General features: G+C 44.6%; 1 protein-coding gene across 1 annotated transcript in view; it reads right to left on the bottom strand.

Moving 5' to 3' along the window:
* The window catches only part of oca2 (oculocutaneous albinism II), an 86,215-nt gene extending 59,909 nt beyond the window's left edge, over positions 1–26,306 (bottom strand). The window contains exons 1-13 of the mRNA XM_048252750.1: positions 26,128–26,306; positions 24,942–25,209; positions 19,696–19,794; positions 17,486–17,689; positions 16,063–16,120; positions 15,722–15,794; positions 14,920–15,077; positions 14,439–14,521; positions 13,118–13,271; positions 7,757–7,828; positions 6,914–6,979; positions 5,612–5,668; positions 3,763–3,887 (exon numbers count right to left, since the gene is read on the bottom strand). Of these exons, the coding sequence (XP_048108707.1) occupies positions 3,763–3,887; positions 5,612–5,668; positions 6,914–6,979; positions 7,757–7,828; positions 13,118–13,271; positions 14,439–14,521; positions 14,920–15,077; positions 15,722–15,794; positions 16,063–16,120; positions 17,486–17,689; positions 19,696–19,794; positions 24,942–25,171 (1,379 nt within the window). The 5' untranslated portion in view covers positions 25,172–25,209; positions 26,128–26,306. The remainder of the gene's footprint in view (positions 1–3,762; positions 3,888–5,611; positions 5,669–6,913; positions 6,980–7,756; positions 7,829–13,117; positions 13,272–14,438; positions 14,522–14,919; positions 15,078–15,721; positions 15,795–16,062; positions 16,121–17,485; positions 17,690–19,695; positions 19,795–24,941; positions 25,210–26,127) is intronic.
* Between the last annotated feature and the right edge of the window lie 297 nt (positions 26,307–26,603).

Below are 26,603 nucleotides of genomic sequence, written 5' to 3'. Positions count from 1 at the left end.
TCATGGTACACACGGCACCTTCCACACAACTCCACAAAGCCTGCACACAAACACCAGTGCAGAAGAACAACTTGGCCTGTAGGGGGCGCGATACGGGTGAACCCCACTACTGACGTAACGTAGCACCAGGCGGGAAAAGAGATTTTCTTCAAAGCAAGAAAGGAATTACTACAAGAACAATCAGATGCGGGAAACTATAAGTCGAACTAATACATTTACTTATTTATTTAATTCTTTTTTTTTATTTTGGAGGACACCAGGGAGCAGACCAGGACCGTGGAGGGCAGACGGGGGCTAAATCCTGATCCGCTGACCTGAGGGCCCCTGCCCCCCTGCTCCCAGATGGTTCCGACATCAATCAGCACTCCAAAGCGGCGCACTTAGGTGGAGTTTACATGGGTAAATATCCAGCTGTGCCGCAGGAGAAACCGGAGCGAACAGGAAAACCGAGCCCACAGGAAAAAACACCGTCAGATAAAAGCCTCGGGTGAGCAGAGAAACCACTTCAAAAGGACCTGCACTCCGATTTGAATAGCCCGATTTTAATTGAGCGACGTGCTCTGTATATAAGACTTGTCGATACATCCAAGGCTGTGCAATACATCTCTTTCTGAGAGAGAGAGAGAGAGATGTCTCCTTCTTTCTGATGAAGTCCTTCAGATAAATACGCTTTCCTGAAAGTGAACTAAACTAATGGCCACTTTCCACAGCCGCCCCAATTCAGGATTCTGATCCTAATGACCTGCGTTACCTCAGACCCATTTCAACTAGGCTTTGATGCAGCATGATAGACAGTTTGACAAATGACAGTTTGATGAAAGCTGACAAACCGGCAGCAGGCACAAATCTACGGGTGGGGAGAAGGGACACTGATGTACACAGTGGCATGAAAAGCAGCCCCACTCTGTCTGTCTGCACTCTCTTGCCCCTAACCCCCCTCCCCCACACACCACCACCCCATCCCACCCCCAACACACACACACACACACACAAATAAACACACACACACAGACCGACTCTACTGAAGTCTGATGTATTAAAACTGAAAAGTGGGCTGAGATATTCATCCTTCTCCTCATTTTCAAGAGGAAGTGTCTCCATTCAGCCTTCAGGGCAGAGGAAAGAGTTCAACCTTCAGTGTGCGACAAAATACCTCACGACTTACACCAGGCATGTTACGCCTGCAGCCAAAGTGCAGATGAGTCGAAGTGACTACACTCTTAAAACGAATGTGTTGGAAACAACACAAACTGTGTTGTCTCTATCTGGGCACAGATATGTGTTAAAAACAACACAAGTTGTGTTGTTTTCAACACATTCTTTTTAAGAGTGTACCTGCATGACTGAACTATACAGCCTCTATGTAGCTTCCTCTAAACACAGCTCATGATCTCTATCCCCTCACAGAAAACATGACATGCAGCTAATTGTGTCGGAATATCATTGTCCCGCTCTGTCAGAACGTTCCGTGGGGAGAGGAAATGGAATGAAACGGAACGTTTCGGGCGGCTTCGTCGAGACGGAGAGCGCAACCTCACATCTCCTCGCATGAGGCTCAAAGGCAGCTAGCAGCCCGGAGGAATCCTGCGTGCCAAACGCCCTCCAGGACTCCCGATCTCTCTCTCTCTCTCTCTCACTCTCTTTTTTTTTCTCTTTTTTTTTTTTCTCTTCTTCTTTTCTCTTCTCTCTCTTTCTCTCTCCTCGGGGACAAACTCCTTTTATTAAGCAGGCACCTAATTGCATTCACAGAGCATTTAAATGCTGTGAGCCCTGTGCTCCACCCGCGGAGTCAGAGGAGAGAGAGGGCGAGAACTGGAGCGGTAAAAAGAGAGCAGAATAAGAGAGAGAGAGAGAGAGGGGGGGAGAGAGAGAGAGAGAGAGAGAGAGAGCGCAAGGGAATAAGAGAGAATCTATGAATGAAAATGAGATATAGTATCCTCAAATGGGACAACATTGTGTGCGGTCACACATAGTCTGCAAAAACACAATCAATTTGAACAACCTCTGTGCACAGCGTTTGTTGCATCTGAATAAAACCCAATGAAGGCCTGGGTGGGGGGGCCATGTGTGTGTGTGTGTGTGTGTGTGTGTGTGTGTGTGTGTGAGAGAAATCTCATTTGGAATAGGCAGGTGAGCGGGCAGGGATTCCATTCCGCTCGTCCAGCGGCACACGCCTGACAGCTCTAATCAATCTGGGGTGAGGCGCGAGAGATTAAATTAGAGACAGGTGTGTGTGTGTGTGTGTGTGTGTGTGTGTGTGTGTGTGTGTGTGTGTGTGTGTGTGCATGTGTTAGTGTTGCACAATGTACTGATACTAAAAAAGTATCATGATACCCAACCTTTAAAAACAATACGATTTCCTTTTTTTTTGTGTATGTTTAAATAAAAGCTATGTATGTCCTGTGTGTGTTTGCAAAGCTCTGCCTCCACTACCTGACATGCTCCATGCATACACAGTGGCCATGACCATTTCTTTCCCCTTTCTTTCCCTCTCATGAACAAAGCAACTGAGTGGCTGGGACCTAATGAGAGGTGTGGCTATAGTCTTGCCAAAACCAGATGCTTGAAGCATTGTCAGCCGTGCAGCCGTGGCCTACTGGTTAGGGCTTTGGGCTTGTAACCGAAGGGTTGCCAGTTTGATCCCCGACCAGTAGGAAAAATGTGGGCGGGGGGAAGTGGTTGAGCACTGCTCTCCCATGCCCACATCCACAGCTGAAGTGCCCACTGCTCCCCGAGTGCCGCTGTAGCAGGCAGCTGTGTGTGAAGTGTGTGCTTCATCTCACTGTGTGTTCACTGTGTGCTGTGTGTGTTTCACTAATTCACAGTTCGGGATAAATGCAGAGACCAAATTTCCCTCACGGGATCAAAAGAGTACTTACTTATACTTATACTTACGTCTGGAATAACTTTGGTTAGACCTTATCTGACACAAGATGCCACACAAGTACAACTTCTTACTACAGGCCATGGTTCTTTCCTAACTACTGTAACTATATCGCTGACAGTGAGGGCAAGAGGCCGTCTGTAAAAAAAGAACTTAAAGCGATTTAGACCAAGAGAGGCACACATCGAACTTGCCGAAGCACCTTAGAGACATGCTGACACGCACAAGGTTTTCTAAGAATGACAGGTTACGTTGAGAAGGTGATAGAGAACATAATTATCCTCAATCATATGTCCTCAATTAGAGACTATGTCAAACAACTGGAGCAAACAAACTTTTAAGTAAGTAAGTAAGTATATATATACTCTTTTGATCCCGTGAGGGAAATTTGGTCTCTGCATTTATCCCAATCCGTGAATTAGTTTTTGTGGCACGGCAATTAACAACAAATTTAGTGTGAGTGTGGTTAACATGTTCAAACGTGATGTTTTGGGTCTCTGACTAGGTACTGTATCATTTCAGTATTGGTATAAAGATATTGTATCAAAGTGATAATTTGGTTATTTTGACACACAGTTTGTGTGTGCGTGTGTTGCCCTGCTAATCCCCAGAATGAAAACCCACATGAGGTTACGGTTTACAAGCTCCATTTATTTCACTTACAACCACCTCCAGATCATGCATACCAAACCCTACGCAGTTGTAAGCTAGTGTAAGGATGGGGGATTGCTCATTTGTCATGATTTCTTGTGCTATTTGGTCTTTTATTCATTCATTCAATGTTCCAATATTTGATTGTTTTAGCTATTTTATTTCCATTCACCTTGAGTGAAAACCACTGTGGCACAACACATCTGTGACTAAACGACGTGGCGTACCTGATGGTGACCGGCGTGAAGAGCATCATGGTGGTGACGTTATCCAGGAAGGCGGAGAGGATAGCAGCGATGAGGCAGAGAATGATGATCATGGGCCACACTCGGCCTCTGGACAGCTGGTAGGCCTGCGAGAACAAAGTGGAGAGAGAAGGGGGGGTGAAGAATGACACCTGAATACATATACGACACGTCAGACAAAATTAGGACTTCAGCAAGTTGGGTGGCTTGTTTGTGTCTTGACCATGTTCTACTCAAAACCAATTAGTGGAGAACTGAAAGCAGTGGTCGCTCCGATCTGAAGAATGAAGAATGAAGAATGACACCTGAATACATACACGACACGTCAGACAAAATTAGGACTTCAGCAAGTTGGGTGGCTTGTTTGTGTCTTGACCATGTTCTACTCAAAACCAATTAGTGGAGAACTGAAAGCAGTGGTCGCTCCGATCTGATAAATGGGATATTTTAGCTGTGATACTGTGTTTGTTTGTTCATTTATTTTTACCACCACCACCACCCCTTTGTTCTGACAACGATTTATTTCATAAACAAAAGCAATTATGTGTGGAAACAGTAAAAAAAAACAAAAAACAATCTAATCCCAAAAAGATTTGTAGGAAAGGTAGCAAATTATTGTTTCATGTTCTTCGACTGCTTTTCTTTTGCTGCAAAAAACTTGGCGACCAGGCAGGCAGCCCAAACTCTGCGGTGACGCTCCAATTTGTTTAATTCCAACCCACAGAACCTTCCAGAGAGAAGCAAGCCCCGGCAACGAGGCCACTGCTGGTGTGAGGGCATCTCCATAGAGACATGAACTTAGCTGTCAGGAATCAGCGTAATCAAGTGCCATTATGGGGGTGTTACATCTACCCTACAACATCGCCTGGCCCTAATCGAAAAGGTAGCAATCAGGGACTGAACACACACACACACACACACACACACACATGCTTGCAATCAGGATGTATTCATTCACTCGACTACACTCACAAACTGAGTGTACTCCACTAAAAGAAAACTTAGTCACTCTCCTCTAACAAATGGCCACAATCAGGCCTACACAAACACAACGAGTATACTGAGAGTTGCCGGTACATGAGCACTTCCATGAAAACAACCACAAACATCCGGTCCAGGTCACCCTAATCCCCCTCCAGCAAACAAGCCCCCACATTCAGTTCAGACGCAGAGCACAGGTGTGTGTGCCTTCTCTTAGATGAGAATGAGGCACTTGGACTTTGGACAGGAAGGTCATCTTTGAGCTGATATGTTAATTTCAGAGTGCCTGCCCTTGTGGAAAGAGGGGCTTCGTATTCATGAGTCCCCCCCCCCCCCCCCACACACACACACACACACACACACCCACACCCATCCCCCTCTCAGGTGGCGTACTGCGTCACACACAGAGAGAGGCGGCCCGTGTGTTACCTGAAGGACGGAGGTGTCAGGCACTCACTCGCTCCCCCGCGCCGCCTGCCATTAATTCTGCGCGAGGGTTTCGCGTGGCAGGGTTCAGAGGCCGCTCAACAGCACCCTAACAGGATTTCCATACACACACACACACACACACACACACACACATACACACACCCGTCCTTCATTTCCCCCCAACACAGCCTGTTAGGAGTCCAGAATGATGCACGTCTCTGTCTCTGTCACGTTTGGTGGCCTGCTTTCCTATGATTCATGGACATTTATATAGCACCTGAAAAAGATTTGTTCGAACTAATTTCGTTTAGCAACTATTCACAGGGCCTCGATATCTCCCCATCAGGTCTCAGATAAATCATTTTTTAACGTGACCGCTCCCCATCCTGAGGGAGAAATGACTGATTGCTGATGAGTTTACCTTCACGGCACAGTAGTCAAAGAAGCCCGTCTCAGAGAATATGGCCACCAAGATCATCTGAAAGACAAAAAGGACAAAAAATCATAAAACACATGAAAAAACAAGGATTTGTTGAGGTTTGCTGAGGAAGCTTCAAAAGTGGGACAAAGAAGGAGCTTGTTATGTCCTTAACTACCAATTTACAAGTCCTCTCAAGGGGGCATAGCCACAAGGGTATTGGTCTGAAAATAAAAGCAATACCCGAATCAGGAAAGACATTAAAAAAACTCTCTTAAATATCCTAATTAATTAAATAAAAGCAATTTGTCCTCTTTTATTTTTATTTTTTTGAGTTTTGAGGCTTTTTTAATGTTCACGAATCATGCTGACTTCCTGTTTATAGCACAGCAATTAATCCCTGATGGGCTGGCAGACAGTGAGCAGCACGCATCCTGTGTCTATCCCCAATCCGAGCCGTAAAAAGTTGAAATTTCGTCCATTTTTCAAAATCATATTTATAAATCTCATCCTGTGCAATTGTTGTTCTGCCTGCTTCTGGATCAGCGAACGCGTGGAGAATTGGGCGCACTGGCTTTCATTCTGCTCCGCTTCACTTTCATTTCTCTCTCGTAACTACTTTTAGCATGTAGTCATCGCCACTTTGCATCAGGAGTGATTGGACGGGCGTGTTGCCATGGAGACAGGCTTTGAACACATCAGGACCTCGAAGAGATCGGCTCTCGCAGTAAGACATGAGAGGATGGGGGCTTTGGGGGGGGGCTTGGTGGAGCCGTGCTTGTTGCATTTCGGTGCCAGGGATGGGGAGAAAGAGAAAAAAAAAACGAACGAGCACACACACACACACACACACACACACACACACACACACACACACACACACACACACATACACACACACACACACACACACACACACACACACACACACACACCACACACACACACACACACATACACACACACACACACACACACACACACACACACACACACACACACACACACACACACACACACTCACTTGAATACACACACACACACACACACACACACACACACACACTCACACACACACACACACACACACACACACACACACACACGTTAAACAACAATATCACAGGTATTTTTTTTTCTTTCTTCTTCTTTTTTTTTTTCTCTTTGAAGGTGAATGGGATTTGTTTCATGTTTGCGATGCTGAGGATGCGGCTTGACAAGTGCCCTGACAGCGGCACTTCACAGGAAAGCATATATTTAGAGTGGAGGAAGAGAAGCGTGCCAGGACGAGGAGGTCTCACTCACCATCCCGAACAACAAAGCCAGGGTCTCGTAGTCGATCCACTCCACCACCGTCATCAGGCTAGGCCTCTGAGGGACAGAGAGAGAGCACGCGAGAGAGCGAGAGAGAGAGAGAGAGAGAGAGAGAGAGAGAGAGGGAGGGAGAGAAAGACAGGGGGCAAGACCACCAATAAATATCACTCCGTCCTCTTGGTCTCAGAGTAATTACCAGCTGGCTCTCCCTGAACTCACTAGACAATGCAACAGGGACCAAAGTTTCGCTCATTACTCATACTGCTCTTGTTCTAAGTTTAATGGTCTATTAGCTGCCTCCGGGGTGTCAGCGAGTTTCAAATCTCTCACTGGCCAGCAGTTCAGCTGAAAGAACCCACTCTGCTTGGGATTACCCATTCATCATGAAGCACACTGTATCCTCTGGCTCGAGTGGACTAGAGAAAAGGAGTTGTTGTTTCAAATCATATTTTTTGTTTATGATTGCATTAAATACGATGTGACCAAAGCTTAGCCTCCCCACGATCCCCCCCATCTATCCAACCCTAACACACACACATACACACATACACACACACACACACACACACACACACACACTACAATCTTGCGTGTGCTTAATTGCATTCTCCAGGCAGTCGAGTAAAATAAGCCCACTCTCTCCACGGCCTTAATGATGAAACGTAAATGCCTCTCTATCACCCTCTCTTCCTCTCTCTCTCTCTCCCATTCCCAGCTATAAAGACATAATGACTATCTGGGTCCTCATAGTTAATTGATAAGTCTCCAAAGCTCATCGCTTGCAATAAAGAGTGGAGTCACTATCAGCAAGTAACAGATGAGGAAAAGCCGTACATCTCCAACGAAGGCCAGGGCAGCCAGGGCCGCCAGGGATCCCAGCATGGCCGCTAGTGTCCGGTGGACGATCTGCAGACAGAAACAGAAAGAGAACAGAACAGTCTGTTTGCGACACTGCCCATGAGGGAAACCCTTGCTCTACTGCATGGCATGTGCATCAACTTGTATGTATACAACAACAGTTTGGCAAACAGACACAAACGGACATACATATCTAGAGTGCATCCGGGCAACTTAGCGAGTTCCCACTCAAATGTATGACTTTTAACAACATGGTTAAAAACACTGGAAAAGATTATTAGATTATAAGACTACTATTCTACAAGGGTTAACTTACTGACAACATGGTTTAGAGTGCATGGTTTTGGGTGTACATGTGTGTATGTATGTACAGTACATTATACAAGGAACGCAAGACGTTCCTCTTACGTAACTTTACTTAGTCCTCTACCTGAACCCCAACACAAACAACATACCTGTAACACAAGGCTTCCCCTGATGCCTAACATGGAAACCCCCTTGTGGGCCAATGGTTCATGGTTAGTCTTTTACCAGCAGCAGATGCTATTATCTAAAGAACCTCACGATGCAGTGCAAGGCTTTGAGGCACATCTCAGCGCAAGCGCTTTAAGGCAATTTGACCCTCAACCCTGGCCCGCTGAGGCACCTTGCACAACCAGATGAGTTACTGGGAAGCTTGATGAATTATGCACAGGGAGGGAAATGGGATTTTTTAACATATATCTCTATACAACCATCCACACAGTGGACCATGCTGGCAGACCAGTCAGTCACATAGAGCCTCACACTGTGTCACTGGCGTTATTACGTTCCCCTGAAAAGGTGTCCTGATTCGCCGGTGCAGAGAAGGCCTGGTGAACCCACTGAGGGGCTTTATGATATAGTAAGGGGTTTGTTGGAGACTTGAAAGGCTATTTTCCTGTAAGTGGTTCCACCACTGGCGAAGTAAAAGCACAGGGCATGCTTCCCCAGGGAGAAATGACTGGCTTCATCAAGGCAGTGGGGGGAAAAAAAAACTGAGAGAAAGACAGGAAAAGGGGCGAGGAAAAAAGATTTTGTTACAGTGAAAAAGAAAAATTACTCCCAGGCTGAGCGGGAGTATTTTTTTACAAAGATATGATTACACTGGAGGCCCATTGTCGAGCGAAATGACCGTAATTAGCAGCTAACAGTGCGGGCAGCCACCTCGCAGTGCTCCGTGTGCACTCATTGTTCCCGAAAGTTTGGGGCTCTGAGCACCGTCATCACCCACCTCTATAAGACAAAGCACCGAGGAACAGCATGCACCGGGGGCTTGCTGGCAATTTTCCCTCTGATGAAGCGTGTTGACCCAGGACCGCACTGACAGGCAGCCTCCACCACCTCCACCACTTTTATCGTGGGGAGTAGGGTAGAAGACACTCTGTGCTTTATTTAGCAGTAGGTGACAGTGGCACAGGTTCATTACCCGACACAGCAATCAAAGAGAGGTGCAAGAGAGGGAAGGGGAGGAGAAAAGAGAGGAGACGAGAAGACGAGAAGAGAGGTGAGGAGAATAGACGAGCGGAGAGAAGAGGAAGGTGGCATCGCTGCAAACGGCCCCTCTGGCAAATGAGAGTAGCCCCTCAGAGACACATCTCGTCTGAGTCTCCCTGTCATTTCCCGGCAGTGAAAGGTAACCATTTGGGTAATGCCGTGATTGCGAGGTACATCCTGCCTGCCCTGGTCCCCCACAAACCCATGTTCAAAACACAATTAATTGACAATGAAGCTGCTGTGAGGTTCACATTTAGAATTTTTTGTGTATGTGTATGATCTGTATCTTGAAATACCACCTAATGATATCAATTTCCTAAAAATTTTGCTTCACCTTACTCCATACTCTGTGCATTCCATATATTTCTCATGCCCTGTTCCTATAAACAGATGTCACAATTCATACTGTCAATTGCCTTTTATACTGCCAATGTCTTGTAAATCTGTCACTCCAGTGGTTGAGGGCATGCGCCTATACACTAAATTTATGTACAGTGTCTAATGTATGTAGGGCTACTTATACACATTTTTTTTCTCACACCAAAGGTACCCTGTGGATATAAATCCATATCTTAATCAGACACTGGACTGTCACCATGGCACAGAGGGTGTTTAGTGTGAGATTGGGCAAGCCAAGGCCATGGACTGGGGTCACTGAGTATTCTAGCCAGCGTGGCCACGATCATAGACTAGCCCTGCTGGTACCTGTCCTGTGGCCAAACCAATATGCACCTCACTCTGTCACATGTTTAATTGATGGCTCTCTGAGTGACCATCTGAATTGCAAATAGCAGTTTACCTTTTTTTAATGTTTGGAAGAACATTCCAGGAGAGCCCATTTAAAGAGTTGTGAATTTAAAGAGCTTTGCACACCCCCACAGAAGAGCGATTTTCTTCAGTCTCTATTTGTAAAGGATAGCAATGTTTAACAAGAAACGTGCACTGCAGCAGACAGAAGTTCATGCAAGTGGCTGTTTGAGTGAACCACCATTCCTAGCACCAGGATGAGGGAAAAAGCTGCTCACCACAGGCTTGTCTGCCACCCCCTTTTACTCTCATTACCACCTGTGCGGCCTGATAACCTGTCCCCTAAGCGCCATTAGCACATGAGCAGATGGGGCGCTCTCCCAAACCTACCCCATCATTCTTAGAATGGGAAAAGAGCTCAACAGGGAGACTTGCTAAGCCACTGGCGTCCAAGTAGATTATACTATCTGTTATGTTTTTTTTCTTCTTATCAACACAATGCTCAAGGTGAATATCACGAAATCCCCCCGTTCCACTGGGATAGCCACAGTAGAAAGCGCATACTACAATCATGTATGATGCATTTGGTCATGAAACATTGAGCGTGGTAGAGAACATGTCTGCCTGATCGGGCAGAAAATAGAAAAGCCTGGGTGCTTCCCAACCATCTTTATTTCATGGAAACACACACAAAAAGAAAAAGAAAGAAAAAAAAGATGTGAAGAACTAGGTCACCAACTGCACACTGAAGGGTTGGAAGTGTTTCTGGGTTGAGGGGCTAGAGGCTCTTTCGGACCGACCACTATGCCAAAGAAGCCTCCGGATCCCAATAACAACACTTGCTTAGAGACACATGGAAATGAAAGGGCAAGTCTGTCGGATTAAAGTGGGGAATAGGGCAATTAGTAGAGTCAGGGGTCTTACAGGGTCTTAAACAAAAGCCATTCCCTTACTCCACCAGAGAGGAGAAGAGGAGTCAGGGGTCTTAAATAAAAGAATGCAAGGGTTATGTAGCTCTAATTGTGTCTCAACTAGGCACAAAGACAGTTATAGACAGAATGAGAAAGAAAGAGAGAGAGAGAGAGAGAGCAAATGTGTGTCCATATGATATGTGTATGCCTGAGTCTGTGTGTGTGTGTGTGCATGCATGTGTGTCCATGGAAAAGAGACAGCAGGAGAAGAAGGGAGGATGAAAAAAGAAAGAGAGAAAGAAAAGGTGAAGATCTCCATTGTTCTTTGCAATACGACAGAGAGGTAAGTGAAACAAAACTGGAGCATGTAGAAACTTTCCGACTGTCGTAATGTGTTTAACAAAAGCCCGTCAGCCTCCTCTTCCTTCACAATGGCCTAATTACGGACTACGGGACTGTACGGCACCTCACGTTTTCCCCAAAGAACAAACAGGAATAATTAGAACATGGAGTACCCCACAGTTCTCTCGGTTCTCCAGGCGTCAGATAATACATTGTTGTCACACAGGAGCCTTCTGAAAAAAAAAAGCCTGTTCCAAAACTGTAAAAAGAAAAACTCAAGGTTTTCTTTTTCACGTGGGCATCCACTAAGGGTATACATCCTTGAAAAGAAGATCTACTGTTCAGCAGTCACAAAGGATGTACCGCTAATTAGGCAGGCCTACAATTAAAAGCTTCGGGAAGATGCTTGCTTGTGTCTGTGAGACTAGGCGGTCTATTTGTATACTTCCATTCAGAGTCTGTCCTTCTATCCGCTTTTAGAAGCTCATTCTCTATTTCTGGAAAGAATACGCTTATACGTCTGATAAAAAAGGATGGATTTTCTATGCTTTTATTTGCAGATGTGGCCAAGCAGCTTGGGCTACATTGAAATGAGTCTTTGTGACCAGCTGTGTCTTTGCACTGAGCAGTGGTTGAAAAAAAAACATTCTCAGACCTCTATTGGAGAAGGGCACACATGAGCTTTTAATGTAATTACATGAAATTCAGCTCTGTGCGCTTGAATGGAAGGGCACTGACTTACTCCCTGTCGAGATGTGGGAAGAGAGGGATGGAGAGAGGAAGGGAGGGAGGGAGAGAGGAAGGGAGGGAGGGAGACAAAAACAAACAAAAAAGAGAAAGAGAGAAATCAATATCGGTCTTGAACTCATCTCTCTGTTTCAGCACAGGACCCTTTCATCATTCTCAGCTCAGTGTTAATGCATCGCGCTGACACCGAGAGCTCTGGGCTTGGCCACGGTCTAAGATGGGGTGGACTGTACATCTGACTGACCGCGACTGTGCTCCTGAGAAGCCTGCCAGGTCGAAGCTTCTTCACAGAGTGAGGGGAGAACGAGTCTCTCCGCATCAGAGTGTTCAGTGACCTCTAGTGGTGAGTAGGAGACAGTGCCTCTAAGCATTAAAGGCAGATTTGCAGAGCTCTGTTTTAAAAGGCATCTGACCTAGAGACATCCTATTTTCCATCATGTAAAACCCATATGCATCTGCTTTGCTAAATGCTATTGTACGTTGGGACCAACACAGACACCATTTTGTATCTGACTAGAGAGCATCTGAGAGCGATTCTCCTAAAACTGACCCTTCCCTCTGATCTCTGTTCTTAGTCAAAGTCCCTCTTCATGTTTAGAGACACCATGTTTTTTTTACAGCTCAGCTTGCAGTTTCCTCCAATGTGTCAATAACTTTCGTCGCCGTTTCAGAGCCAAACAGACCCAGCTTCTCTCCAGGCATTTAGCTCGGCTGTGTGAAGAGGGAACTTTTACCCACTGTGATCTGGGCTATAAATAGATCTGCGGTTTATAATTGGCCATTGGTGGGAGCCGTTTGTGTAAACCCACGCACCTCCGCCGTGAGAACACAAACACATAGGCGGACAAGATAAATAATAGCGCTCTGCAAACGGTACGGGCCAGGGATGAACTTTCTCGTGAGTAAATGACACATGCGTCTGTAAACAACGTGCAAGGACTGTGCAGAGCAAACAGCCACAGCCTGGACCACAGCTGGAGATGATGCTGGTTGCTGGATGCTGGATGTTAGAACTCAGGGGTGTTGATGCAGGTGGAGGTGGTGGGTGCAGGTGTGGGTGGAGCTGGGATTTTACCTCAAAGATGATGAGCACGTAGACCCCTGCCAGTATGATTCCAGCCATGAGCACCTGCGTTTCCACGGTAGCGAAGAGGGACTGGTGAGTCATGGAGAGGGGCACCACCTGGCTGTCCAGCAGAAAGGCCTGCACTGTGATTACGACCGGAGAGCTGGAAGAGAGAGAAAGAGAGAGAGAGAGAGAGAGAGAGAGAGAGAGAGAGAAAATGTAAGTGTGTCTATAATCACATCTCGGCTCCAGCCCAGTAATAGCGGATATTGGCCTGGGGACAAAAGGCCGGAGCCCTGTGTTCCCCGCACTCATTACGGGCCGAGCGCCTGCTGATTTACATCTTTTAATATCGGCCGGGGACCCGCACACCCACCCACGCAATTTACAGCAGGAGACGCGCCGCTCGGCTCAACTCTGTGCAGCTCAGCTGCCTCGATCTTGTCAATGGCAGTAAATCTGGAGAGATGTGGATGTCACGCCTCCAGGGAGAGGCTCCGCTCGGGGGCCGGTGGGTGGGTGAAGCTGGGAAGAATCAGGTGGCCCAGTAATTGGCCAAAGGCAGCACAGCAGGGTGCCGGGCAGTGGAGTTCATTCACATTTTTCACTTGCCCATGATAAAGACATGTTCAGTGATAATCTCTACTGAAAGGAGTGTAGCATTAGGCTTAATCCATGTTCAAGAAAATGGCCACACAATCACATTCACATCGGCCTACACCAAGTCTGGACACTGGTCCAGTGGTCCTCCTTCAGACGTATCAAGCTGTGTGGGCAGTGTTTGGTGTCTGGGGGCTACTATATACATAGAGGTCAGGCTTTGCTGTGGTCCTAACTGGCATGGTTCCATCTGCGCTGAGCTTTTCCACATGAGGGGGCATTATGAATACACCCGGAAGTGTGAACAAACTGGGATTAGACTGGACAGCTTTCTACAAGCAATCTCACCGACACCTAACTAACCAACAGAAAGTTCCCCTTCCAGTTCACACTAGGCTCCTGACAAGCGGACAGAATTAAAGTAACTCAGTAAAGTCTGTGAAAACTTTAATCGAATGGGAAACATTATCTCCCCTTAATTTCTCTGGGTGTTAAGATGACAGCATTATGAGAGCAATAAAATTCCCCATTTAAAGTAACCTGCTATCATAACTCATTAAGTTTATACTGTATCTGCGCTAATACAGAGCAGTTGGCCCATAGCAGTTAATGGCTACTGGCTGGGGCCCACTGCGAAGGGAAGGGAGAAAGAGACATCAAAGCATTTCCCTTTTTAATACACTCAATAAAGCTTTGCCCAGTGTGATGGGAGCAGATGATGGGGCCGTACCTGCTCAGCATCTCAAATGTCCTCGTCCTAACGATCTGGTCGCTCCGCTGAGAGTGCAGAGGGATGCTCCAATTATAGACGACCTGTGGGAGAGGTTGAGCTGAATGAATTGAACGCAGTGGGGGCTTCGGCTTATTGGAGAGATTAATTTATTTCAATGTGCACTCAGTCAGGGTAGAACTGGAGAGAAGTTTAATATTCTGTTGCAATTATGTGATCTGTGCATTTTTTTAGCGAAACGTTACCATAATATCCAATGTACACATTAGGCATGGCTATTAATGATGTATTTCTACATGTGCCCAATACATTCATCTGGGTAATACTGGGAGATTCCGAATACTGATTATGAGAATAACTGTGTAAAATGTAGTCACTAAGTAGAGGAGGAACACTGCATGTGATGTTGTCTGTGTGACTGGTCAACATGGGCACACTGAATTTGATTGGTCAGTTGGTTTATGGCCAAAAGGTCACTGACCTGCTGTGCACGCCTCCTGCGAGGCCCCACCTCCTCTATTTGCTCCACCTGGACGAGGATGTACTCCGATGCGGGAATGTCTTCAGCCCGAGCCACAAAGGGCCCGCCCATCTGCAGTTTCAGCTGGGCATTGCCACGGAAATCCGTCAGGTTCATAGCTGTGAGACGCCAAAGCTCAGGAAAAACAACATCAGATGTTTTGCCGCATTTATTAAGTAATACTCCATTATCTGTTAAGGTGTCTGTTTTGGAGGGTGAACATTTCATGAGGGAGATGGTATAGCCATCTATACCATCTCCCTCATGAAATGTGGGAGGCAAAGGCTTTAACAATGGCTGCATGTGTTTTAATATGTAATTGCTTGACAAAAATAATGGTGGTAAGCACATCTACCTCAGAGCATCACAATGCATGTTCTGAGATATATCTGAAAGTGGTTTTACCTTGGACAACAATGATAACACAATGCCAAGCAACAACTGACTAGGATGAATACACCCCTATTGATACTGTGCTTGACTCATCTCAAACTCTGCACTTAGGAGGACATCACCTCCGTCAGGCACCTGTGCTGCAGTTGAGCCTGCATGCGCCTGGCCCTTTAGGATGCAGGGTTGTGCACAATTCGAATTGCAATTCTGCTTCCTGTTTGCTACCTCAATTGAAATGCAAGTGAAATTCAAATATTGAATTGGAATTTAAGAGCCAGTTTCAATTCAATTCTGGAATTTTGCACAAGCCTATTAGGATGTGTTTTATGCGGAATAAGACCGCTGGGAGTTACAGGCTATAGGAGGATACAGAAGCTCTCTGTGGACGAGACGGCCAGCATTGTCCAGGGGTTCTCACGGTCAGGGTACATGCTGAAGAGCAGCTGCAAACACACAGAGCAGAGATGGGGAAACTCATTCACAGTCGACTCACGCAGAATTTCAATTTCATCTTAAAATGACGTCTCCCACTTTACACACAGATCCATAAGCGTTATCTTTATTTTCAGAAATAAAAATTATGACCAAATAATAAATATCTTTATTTTGACTTGCAGAAACTTAGTGTGTACTTTGTGACCGGTAACAGACCTGTGAGGCATCCAGATGTGACTCTATTACAAAAGTATACAATAGGGAAGAGGGACTTACCGAACACAGGACAACAATGATGAAGATAGTGAAGGTTTTAAACACCTTTAAGCCATACCTGTGAAAGAGAGAGTGAGAGTGAATGACGTATACAGTATAAGTATATATACTTTTTTGATCCCGTGAGGGAAATTTGGTCTCTGCATTTAACCCAATCGGTGAATTAGTGAAACACAAACAGCACACAGTGAACACACAGTGAGGTGAAGCACACACTAATACCGGCGCAGTGAGCTGCCTGCTTCAACGGCAGCGCTCGGGGAGCAGTGAGGGGTTAGGTGCCTTGCTCAAGGGCATTTCAGCCGCGGCCCACTGGTCGGGGCTCGAACCGGCAACCCTCCGGTTACAAGTTCAGAGTGCTAACCAGTGGGCCACAGCTGCCCCATGTACACTGAAGACAATGAGACCTTGACTGGAGCTAAGAATGGTTTGATCAAATCTATCATGACCAGATTTACCCCATCCAGCAGGTCTCAGGTCAGCTCTTTGCCTCTGATGAAAATGTAGGCAAATTGGCAAAAAGTTTTGAAAAAGCACTCAGTATTACAATGTAACAACTATATGTAGGTACCCACAAATACATAATGCAAGTACAATGATAGTACCTGATAGTACATGTTGTTACACAGGTTGTACCACTGTACCTAATTAGGTAGGTACACTGTAACAGCGACATATTAAAATAAAGTGTTACCGAACATAATTTATGGACAGATCAGCAATCATCCAGCCATTATCCATGACAGCAAAACACCACGGTCTTAATGACAATTAAAGTAAACAAGGACCAAGTGACACATTAAAAATACAAAGCAACAGTAGCTCTTCCAGCCATTTTCCCCAGCTAAATTAATCATGTGCCAAAATGTTCCTGTCACTTATGACACACTGCCTGTCTCCTCTCCACGCTCTTGGTGTGACTTTCTAAAATGGCCCTGTCAAACACCATTTCCAAGCACAAACATCTTCACACGCAAGTGTGTGTGTGTGTGTCATACAAGCAATTCTCATTAGATTTATTGCAGGCGCTCCTGAGAATATGTTGCCATTTAAAAACTGTTTTTTTTTTAAGTTGAGTTGGTTTCTCTCTCTCTTTCTCACTCGTTCTCACTCATTGTCTCACTCACCGTTTCTTGCCCTCTTTATTTATCTCTCTCTCTCTATCTTTCTCTCACTCACATACACACACACATACACACACACACACACACACACACACACACACACACACACACACACACACACACACACACACACACACACACACACACATACACACACACACACACACACACACAGACACACACACACACACACACACACAGACACAAGATAATTTCTCCAGTGTGGACGCATCCCGTCTGTTTAGACTCTACAGCAGACAGATAGTGCACAGACAGCCAAGCAATGCCGGGGCTCGTACCGGACGTTGCTGGACAGCTTGAAGTTCAGGTACCGGTTGTCCAGGTCGTACTTCTCTGAGGACCAGGAGCGGGAGAGACCACTGCCACCGCCGGCCGCCTCACCAGCCAGGCGGCACTTCCTGTCGGCCTCAGTGGAGCTGCTGTCCAGCGAGGACTCCTCACCGCTAGGGAAGTTGGGGTCATGTAAGGTCATGTAGGTAATGCTGCAAAATAGAAAGCCAGACAGGACAAGTCACACTCCTCATCACGGTAAAATGTCACAGGCACATAACAGGGGGATGGTGGTATTTGGAACCAGCATTTTGGGGCCTTTTTTTGGCAAATACTGAACCATCAGTGGAAATAAGAAGGTCAAAGGTCATCAAGACACATCAAATGACATGGCACACAGAATTTCATGTGATCACAAAGTTAAGATGTATGATGGAAATATTTAAGTGCTCCACAGATAATATTACAATATTGGTTTAAAAACAATATAATAAGACAGATAAAATGTAAATTGGGTAATACCGTAATTTCCCAACTATTAGCCACGGTTTATACATTGATTTTACAAAATTTCTTCAGCTATGAAGTTAATACACGGGGGCAGTTACATGTAATATGGTTTTTAGCTTTTTTTAACATGCGTAAAACACTGTCCTGCGGCTTATACACAATGTGGCTAAAACACAGGAAATTACTGTAAACAACAATCAGTCCACATAATAAGCCCAGCAGTTCAATATTAAAGAAAAAATCATTCCTTCTCACACTTCTCATCCAAGAAAAATTAGGTCATTTTTTAATTATGTCAGCTTGTTATGGGTAATTACATGAGTTTTACTCGACTACAAAAACATTTTACTACAACAAAAACAACATTAAGTTCCTCAGTAATAAAAAAAAAATGGAACATCATCCCTTTTTATTGACAAGCCAGGAGTAATATGAAATGCCCAATGGTTTTCCTGCTCTGTGGTTGTAACATGAAGTAATAATGCCAACAAAATCAGGATTACAGGATACAGGATTACAGCAAAGGAGCACACACCTGTGAGGCATTCAAAAATCCTCTCGACCTCCCTATCAGATTGCGTTATCATATAAAACTACTGCATAATTCCATTGACATCATATAATCTAATGCATAATTTCATTGACATCATATAAAACTACTGCATAATTCCATTCCGTCGCTAAGAGCCAGTTAGTGTTACAGTGTTACATAAAAAATACTTCAAGGATTTCTGAGGACATGGGTGAACTTCAGCAGACCGTCCATTTGAAACACTGATCATTTGTAGAGGCTTACATTGAATGCTTTTTTAAAAAAATATATATATAATATAATTGTCATAACAAAGACAAGTTTCTTTCTTCTTCCTAAGATTCAGGAGTCCTACAAGAGACTGAGTTTGAGAGTGCTGCAAAGAAAACTGCATTTTTCTGGACTGGACTAAGACTAATGACATCACTCATAGGATTTGTGTGTGTTGCTTTTCTATGTTTATTCAGATTACTCACACAGCTACAGTGTCGCCACTCAAAGACAGCAACAACAGTCTGCGTGGATGTGCTCTTGACCCTAATGCCCAGGTGTTTTTGGTTTAATTAAAGGCCACCGAGAGATGGGGGTCATCTTATAGACTGTGTGTTCAAAAAATCTTCTTTCCGTATAAATTGCGTTATCCTCTGCTCCAATGGACACTAAATGGAGTGAAGGTCAGTCTTTTCCATTACTGAATGTTAAAACGTGCAATTATGGCTATGGTTCTCCATAAAAAGCCTCCCGGCATGTTTTTTTTTCTTCTTTTTTCTAGCAAACAGGAGAAAACGTGTGAAGGGGATTTTTTAAAAAGAGATTGAGGGTGGTTTGGTTGAAGGAACTTGCTTCCACAAAGTTTTTGGGGGTAAAAATGTCAATGGGTCATTTAAATTAAATTCTCATTAACTTATTTCAAGGTCAGAAACAACTTCAAGTACAACCTTTATCGTATTTGAAATTCCAAGTTTTTCATGGTCAATGGAAAAAGTGCAATTCTACCATGAATAGGATTCACCTTGACAAATGAAAAGATTTCACCTGGGAACTTCATATGAAAGAACTTTTCATGGCCGCTATGTCACATACATGTCACAGAAAAAAAGTCTGTTAATAATTCATGTTCAGATTCAATCAATCCTATAAAGGAAGAACTGTCTGAGACTAATAAGCACAGCATACCTATCATCCGAGGAGAACTTCAGCAGGGGAGACCTCTCTGTTGTGTGTTTGGCCTGGTTCGTCTTTCCTCGCAGGAAGCTGACCACGCTGAAGCTGTGACTGAAAGGGAAACAAAATAATGAAGGCTGTGTGTGTGTGTTACATTTACATGTATTCATTTAGCAAACACTTTTATCCATGGTGACTGAAAATGAGGAATAACATGCAAGCTACAATGCAGATATCTTTGGTAGCAATTAATACTACATCTACAGTATGAATACTATTACCAGTGGATAAGAGTTAAGTTAATAAGTTTTGAGTACTAGTCAAAGTAGTGTGTGTGTGTGAGAGAGTGTGTGTGTGTGTGTGTGTGTGACTTTATATTTTGACACCTCATGGTTGACAGAATTGAATAGCATCAAGCGTAGCACAGCAAGTCCACAAATGATAAATTGCAGTTTTGCTCTTAGTTTGCCTTAGCTCTTAGCTTACACTATGTGTTTGCCCTTTCAGTCCTCATCAGTATGCTCCCTCACACTCTGCATGGATTTACCTGTACAAACCACAGACCCAAAAAGTCAACTGACTGAGGAATGTATTGAGCCCTGAAATGGCACGGAACCAGCAAAGCCACACAAGATCCATTACTGAAGCTCTTGGCATCAAAGGAAGAGAAGAGGTCACTGCTGCCCTTGACTCATTTAAAGCCAATGGAGCAGAGCCAAAGGAAAGCCTACGCAGCGTCCCCTACGGCCAGAACGCTGGCGTGAGACGTGAAGGCTTACTCTCCTAACAGCCCTGAGTTTAGTGCCTGACAGGTTCCTGACAAAGAAAGTCTTAAATCTAACTTGCCAAATGCATCGTCCAAACATTATTCTCATTCCTGGGCAAATATATATACTGTATATTTGAATATAGATCTAAATATAAATCAAAAATATAAACAAATACCTTACTCAATACTGCATATCCAGTCTATATCCAACATACAACTAGGATGTAAAAAGACCAACGGCGGCACTCTCTGTGTCTCAGCTCCAGCTCATTTCCAGATGTCCATCCATCTCGTGTGTGAGCATGTGTGTGAGCATGTGCGTGTGTGTGTGGGTGTGTGTGTGAGTGTGGCTGTGTGTGCGCGTGTGTGTGTGTATGGCCAGCTGTTGTGCAGGTAGACAAGCCACTGGTGACATGGCTCTCTCCAGGGAATCATTAGAGTGCTCTCTGTGTGGACAGCCACTCTTGACATGCCCCAGGGTGTGCAGATATACCACGTCTGCTCCTATTGCGTCGCTCCCCGACTGCAGCGGCGGCAGTCAACAGCGCTCTGATTCACTCTCTCTCTCTCCCTCTTTCTCTCTTTGTCTTTCTCCCTCTCTCTGGAGCTATTCCTGTCCTCCCCACCTCACACTGATGAAATGAAAGCTTGACCCAGTCAGAGATTACAAGTGCAGACACTAAGTCACACAAAACACAGCAGTTGCCCCCATACAGGTACTGGTCAAGAATAGCAGTAATGTTCGCACAGCAAGACCAATACCTGGCAGACACACACTGACTTCCATGATGTCAACATGATTATAGAGCCTAAATGGTCCACGGTATTCACCCTGATCCACACAAGGAGGTGATGCATGCATCTGAGTAGGGGACAGAAAAGGGAGGCTTAACAGACTGTGGGCCACAGCATTTTTTTTTATCATTAATAGTGCTTCAAAATACTGAAATCTTTTTTCCCCGACAGAAGCAGTCAGAGTGTGGGCTGGATCTCTGCTGAGTCTGAGCCAGAGCCAGCGATTCTCAGCGAAGGAACCCCAGTGTCTCTGGAGACTTCAGGAGAACTCAGTGAGGAAGGAGGTAGAGTAAGAGCTTCTGGCTCTTTCCCACTGTGTCTTAAACAGAAGCAGCATCACATATTGCTGAGGTTAAACTTTTGTTCTGCCGGGGAAAAATGTTCAAAAATGCTGATCGCGCAAACAGCTAACAAGTTAATGAGCATTTTACCGTCTACTTAATGATCCCCCTACAGTCCTAAAATTATGGCTCACATCAGACAAGAAGATACCCACTTCATGCATTACAATCAATTAGTGCTTAATTTTATGGCCTTCTAATGAACCGAAAATTTAGCAATCCTTTCCTAACAGACCATTAAAACTGCTCGTTTTACCTGAATAGGACAGAGAATCCGTGGTCCACGTTGTTAAAAGAACAACTGGCACTGAGTTGCTACCAAGTGGTTTTCTGAAGGCAATACAAAGACATCTGACACAGTAGCATAAGAGACAGAGACTCAAAAGATATTCAAACTCAGTTGCTTTGTACGAACTGTGAAGGACCAATTAGAATCTCTTAAAACTGTTCCCTGTGTGTTGCTAACAGAAATAAACATAAAAGATAATGAACCTTCCTCTACGTGGAGTGGAGCAAAACCAAACCAACCCATGCAAAAATTATTGTTTCAGGCAGGTAATGGACTGCAGCTCTCATCTGATCATCCATTTGTCAGTCAGCCAGTCAATAGACTGCACTCTCTCCTCTACAGTCATGCTGGGCCTGAAAGAGCTGTCATCCATGGCATTTCTTCCATGGCCTCTAATATTGTAAGTAATGATTTTGCAATTACAAAAACTCATTTGAATTGGTCTTTGATATCTTTTGGGACACTATGATAATATTCACCAATCAAATAGTATGGCAAAACTCTGAAAAATCACAATAAAACTGTAATGTCATTTTCCTCAGAGAATCACAGGCGCAGGCAGCCATCGACCCAAGCTGGCAGAGGCACTCAGGACCATAATTAAATGAGAGAGGAAGTGGGGAAAGTTAAAGTTAATTTCTCTAACCTCTCCAGACACAGACATCTTTATTTACATGATGAGCCGAGCAAGTTCACACTGCAAATGTCATTAGCTCTTTAGCGCTAGCGCTACGAAAATTGGGTTGAGTGCGCTACAGCTGGGAGAGGAGAGCAGCTAGCAGTGGGGTGAGGATCTGAGCTGATGTTGTGAGACGTGCACTAGATTATGACTTGGCCGCAGTGTGTGGACACAAGCAAGGTTGGGTTTACTATAAACTCAGAGACAGCTCATTAGCAGAGGAACTCTCACGCTAATCTGCTGATCCTCAGGTTCGCTGCTAGCGGCCGGAACAAATGAAAGCTGGAAGTCAACCAGCCGGTCTAGCTGAGTGTGTGTACAGTATGTGTGTGTCTCCAGGTATGTGAATGTGTGTGTCTCCAGGTATGTGTGTGTATGTGTGTGTCTGTGTGTGTCTGTGTCATTGTGTAGGTCCTTAAAGTAAGTCTTTATGCCTTTTCCAAGACTAGGCCTGACACAGCACACATATTTAATGAACACACTAGCATTGCTTAACAGATTACCTCAAAGTCTACCCTTTGACCTCAAAGGCCTTTCTGTCTGGGCAGCAAACAGCTGTCAAGGTGGCACAGTAAAATGCTGCTACCCACAGCTTTCTGGGCCCACTGTGGCGTTTTGGGGCCAGAGAGACAGAGAGGGGATTAGACTGGGTGTTTTAGGAACCGTAATCCCCCCCTCAAGATGATTGCACAACTGAGAGGCGATTTGCTACAGTATATTCTGTTCCATAACAGTCGAGAGAGCGAGAGAGAGAGAGAGAGAAAAAGAGAGAGAGAAAAAAAGAGAGAGAGAAAAGAGAGAGAGAGAGAGAGAGAGAGAGAGAAAGAGAGAGAGAGAGAGAGGCCCTTCTCCTCCTCTTACGAATGCAGTCCAGATGTGAGACTAATTTGAGGACGGAACCATGGGACTTTGGGCTGGGAGTTGGACAATGGTCAATAACACTAATGCTAATGTGTGAACATGGCACCAATCAACAGTGGTACACTAACCAACAATACGACACTAGCCAGTAGCTGCGAGGACAGCAGGCGATTGGAACCAATAGAGAGACTGGGGGGAATAAGAGGAGGCAGGAGGGACTGAAGCAAATCCAGTGACAGAGATGGCGGAGGATCATCCAGACAGAGGATCATGCTTTTCATTCATGACTGACTGTTTACGACTTTGTCACATGCATGTATGCCATTCAGCCACAAATTCCACTTCTTCTAAGCTTTGCTGGCGTCACAGCCATAGGCCTGAGATTAGGAGACCACATAGACTCACACACACAACATGCACATGCAAAGAGAGAGAGGGAATCATTCATCCATCTCTTTCTGAAAAATACATGCACACAGAAATGGACACATTTTCACACAAGCAACAGCATACATGCACTTTCAGCCACACACATATCCTCATACACATACCCAGACATAATATTCAGTCCAAGTACAAGTCCTCTTTTCATTGCTGAGTCCTGAAACGAAGGCAACTGTTTGTAAATAATAACAGAGCCTCTAATCCAAAACATTCCAACTTTTTCCCCTCACACACACACACACACACACACACACACACACACACACACACACACACACACACAAACACACACATACACACACACACACACAAACTACTCCTCACTGACACGAACCAGGGATAATGTAACTCTGCACGAGAGACCCAAATCCTCTTTGAGGTGTTAATAACTAGCTATTTTATGCCTCAAATCCCTTATGATGGGGACCAAGCAGCCCCCCACAGACCCAGTCTAAAGACACACCTAGGCCCAACACCAACCCAAGCCCCTGTAAGGATCTAATGGGCCCAGCTCCCTCTGGAACATCAACAGCCAATGGGCTCTAATTTGGTAATCGATTTGCCTTGGCTGGAATACAGGTTTATATTATCTAGTACAGAATCCCACATTTCAATTTCATACAATGTTATCCATTTGTATCACACCATTATCAATTCAAACACCCAAAAAGGCAGAGCCTTTAGGAAGGAATAAGCCTTTAGCATAACCAAAGTCAATAGAGAATAGCGGTAAGTTTACTATCCTGTTCAAAGGCCTTTAACTTAAAACCCTTGCCGTTGTCATTTACTCATTTGGTAGATGCTTTTATCCAAGACAGCTATGTCCAATGCAAGGAAATACCAATGTATAAAACATGAAAAATCATAGACCTATGCTTTCTGTTTCATAGAACATGTGACAAATAGTGATTATTTTAATGTTTTCATACATAGAAACTGCATTAGAGGAAATTATATCTGAAAGACACAAACATCAATGTTACACAACTATCAAGATATGTGCATGAATGTTGTGTTGTGACCGTGAACAGCCTGCACATAAATCCCTTTGTCAATGTTGGGTCATACAGTATGTCTTACCTGTCCTCCTGGTGGGTATTGGCATAGATGGCACAGTGCCCTGGTGGCATGGCGGCTGCCTGTAGCAGTTTCTGGGTCTCCCTGCGGTCAGAGAAGCCCTCCAGCAGACGCAGCTCGTCAAAGTTCCCCGCCATGACCTCGGACTTCCTGTGCCCGACACGACTCTGCTGACCCGGAGCGCCCGCTTGAGACATCTCGATCTCCAGGTTGCCCTTGTTCTCCAGATACATCTTAAGACAGCAAATTGGCCCAAGGGCAAACTATGGATCTGAAATAGAGAGAGAGTCAAATGATCAGTTTCTCACCCAACAACATCTCATCCAACTAATCAGTGAGATCATCATACTTTCTAGAATGGTGTCTGCCCAAGGATAAGCAACTCAGAAAACTAAGTCATGTTATGCATAGCTATCAATTAGAAGAGTGTAGGCTACTGTTAGATTAAACACACTCAAAACAAGCATCCAGAATCTGCTGTAACTCCATGACATAACACAGCATGGACATAAATATGAAATGAATCTCTGAATGAGAATCACAGAAGTAGGCTATCATCTAACTACAGCATAGATCAGGATCAGAAAGGTGCTACCAGCTGAATTTGGCAGAGTATGTAAGCTCAACTGTATAAAAAAAAAGAATCTTGAACAGAGCCTGTCATTTAAATTTGAAATTAGTTTCTGGCAACATTACAGAACACTTCAATGTTACATGAATTATTAAACTAATAACATTGTGAAAGCATTGCATAATTGGGTAAATTACCATGGAGGGGGGAAAGGGAAGTTACACATTTTCTCACAGCAGTAATACACTCTCTGTCACTATTTTACTGGCTGACACAGAGGACTTTTGGATTAGACCAAATGCCTAACATGTACTGTTGCATTTCTATAATCCCAATCAATATGAGAAGAAACTACTGAAAAACTGTAACTAACAAAGAGCACTGCTACACTGGCTAACTATAAACTACAACATATACTCTACCTAACAGCAGCCCATATTGTAGCCTATATGTTAGCGAAGTCGCACACTGAGCTGCGGGGGTCTCTTTTGAGCCCCATCGCCTGACAGGCCTTCAGGCGTCTGCTTGACAACTTCATTTCCTGTGTTACTCTCATCCCCTGGGCCGGATCGGAGGGAGACATCGCAATTAAGTAAGGAAAACTCTTTGGATGTTCACCTCTTGAACTTCCAACACGGACGCCCAGGGAGCCGCAGATGGTGGGGTGGAGAGTTGGAGATTGGTGAGGTGGTTTTAATGGCCCAGGGGCATTGAGAATGAATGATAGATACCGAGTCCGGGTCTTTTGTGTCTGTTCCACATTTCTACAAGTTTTGCTCATTTAAAAGTTAGTTTTATCAGTCACACCAGTCCATTATAATTTGTTTAAATTAACCCCGTCTACTTAGAGGAATCATATCCATACAAATCTACGACCTTCCGGAGGAGGAATAATTTCGCAATATACGTGATCTGATAATAAAAGCAGCAGTGAATATCATTTGTATTAATCTTCTCCATTCCATCTCTATGTATTAAGTATGAACAGTAAAGAATAGAGCACACGAATGGGTTGCCTTAAGCTTTGTTTGTGAGCTATCTATAGCCTACATCGGTAAAGAGATTAATTTGTCATCATTATGCATTTAATTACT

The sequence above is a fragment of the Alosa alosa genome, chromosome 9 (genome assembly GCF_017589495.1).
Source record: "Alosa alosa isolate M-15738 ecotype Scorff River chromosome 9, AALO_Geno_1.1, whole genome shotgun sequence".
NCBI lineage: Eukaryota > Metazoa > Chordata > Actinopteri > Clupeiformes > Clupeidae > Alosa > Alosa alosa.
This window is presented reverse-complemented; position numbering and strand designations above follow the sequence as displayed.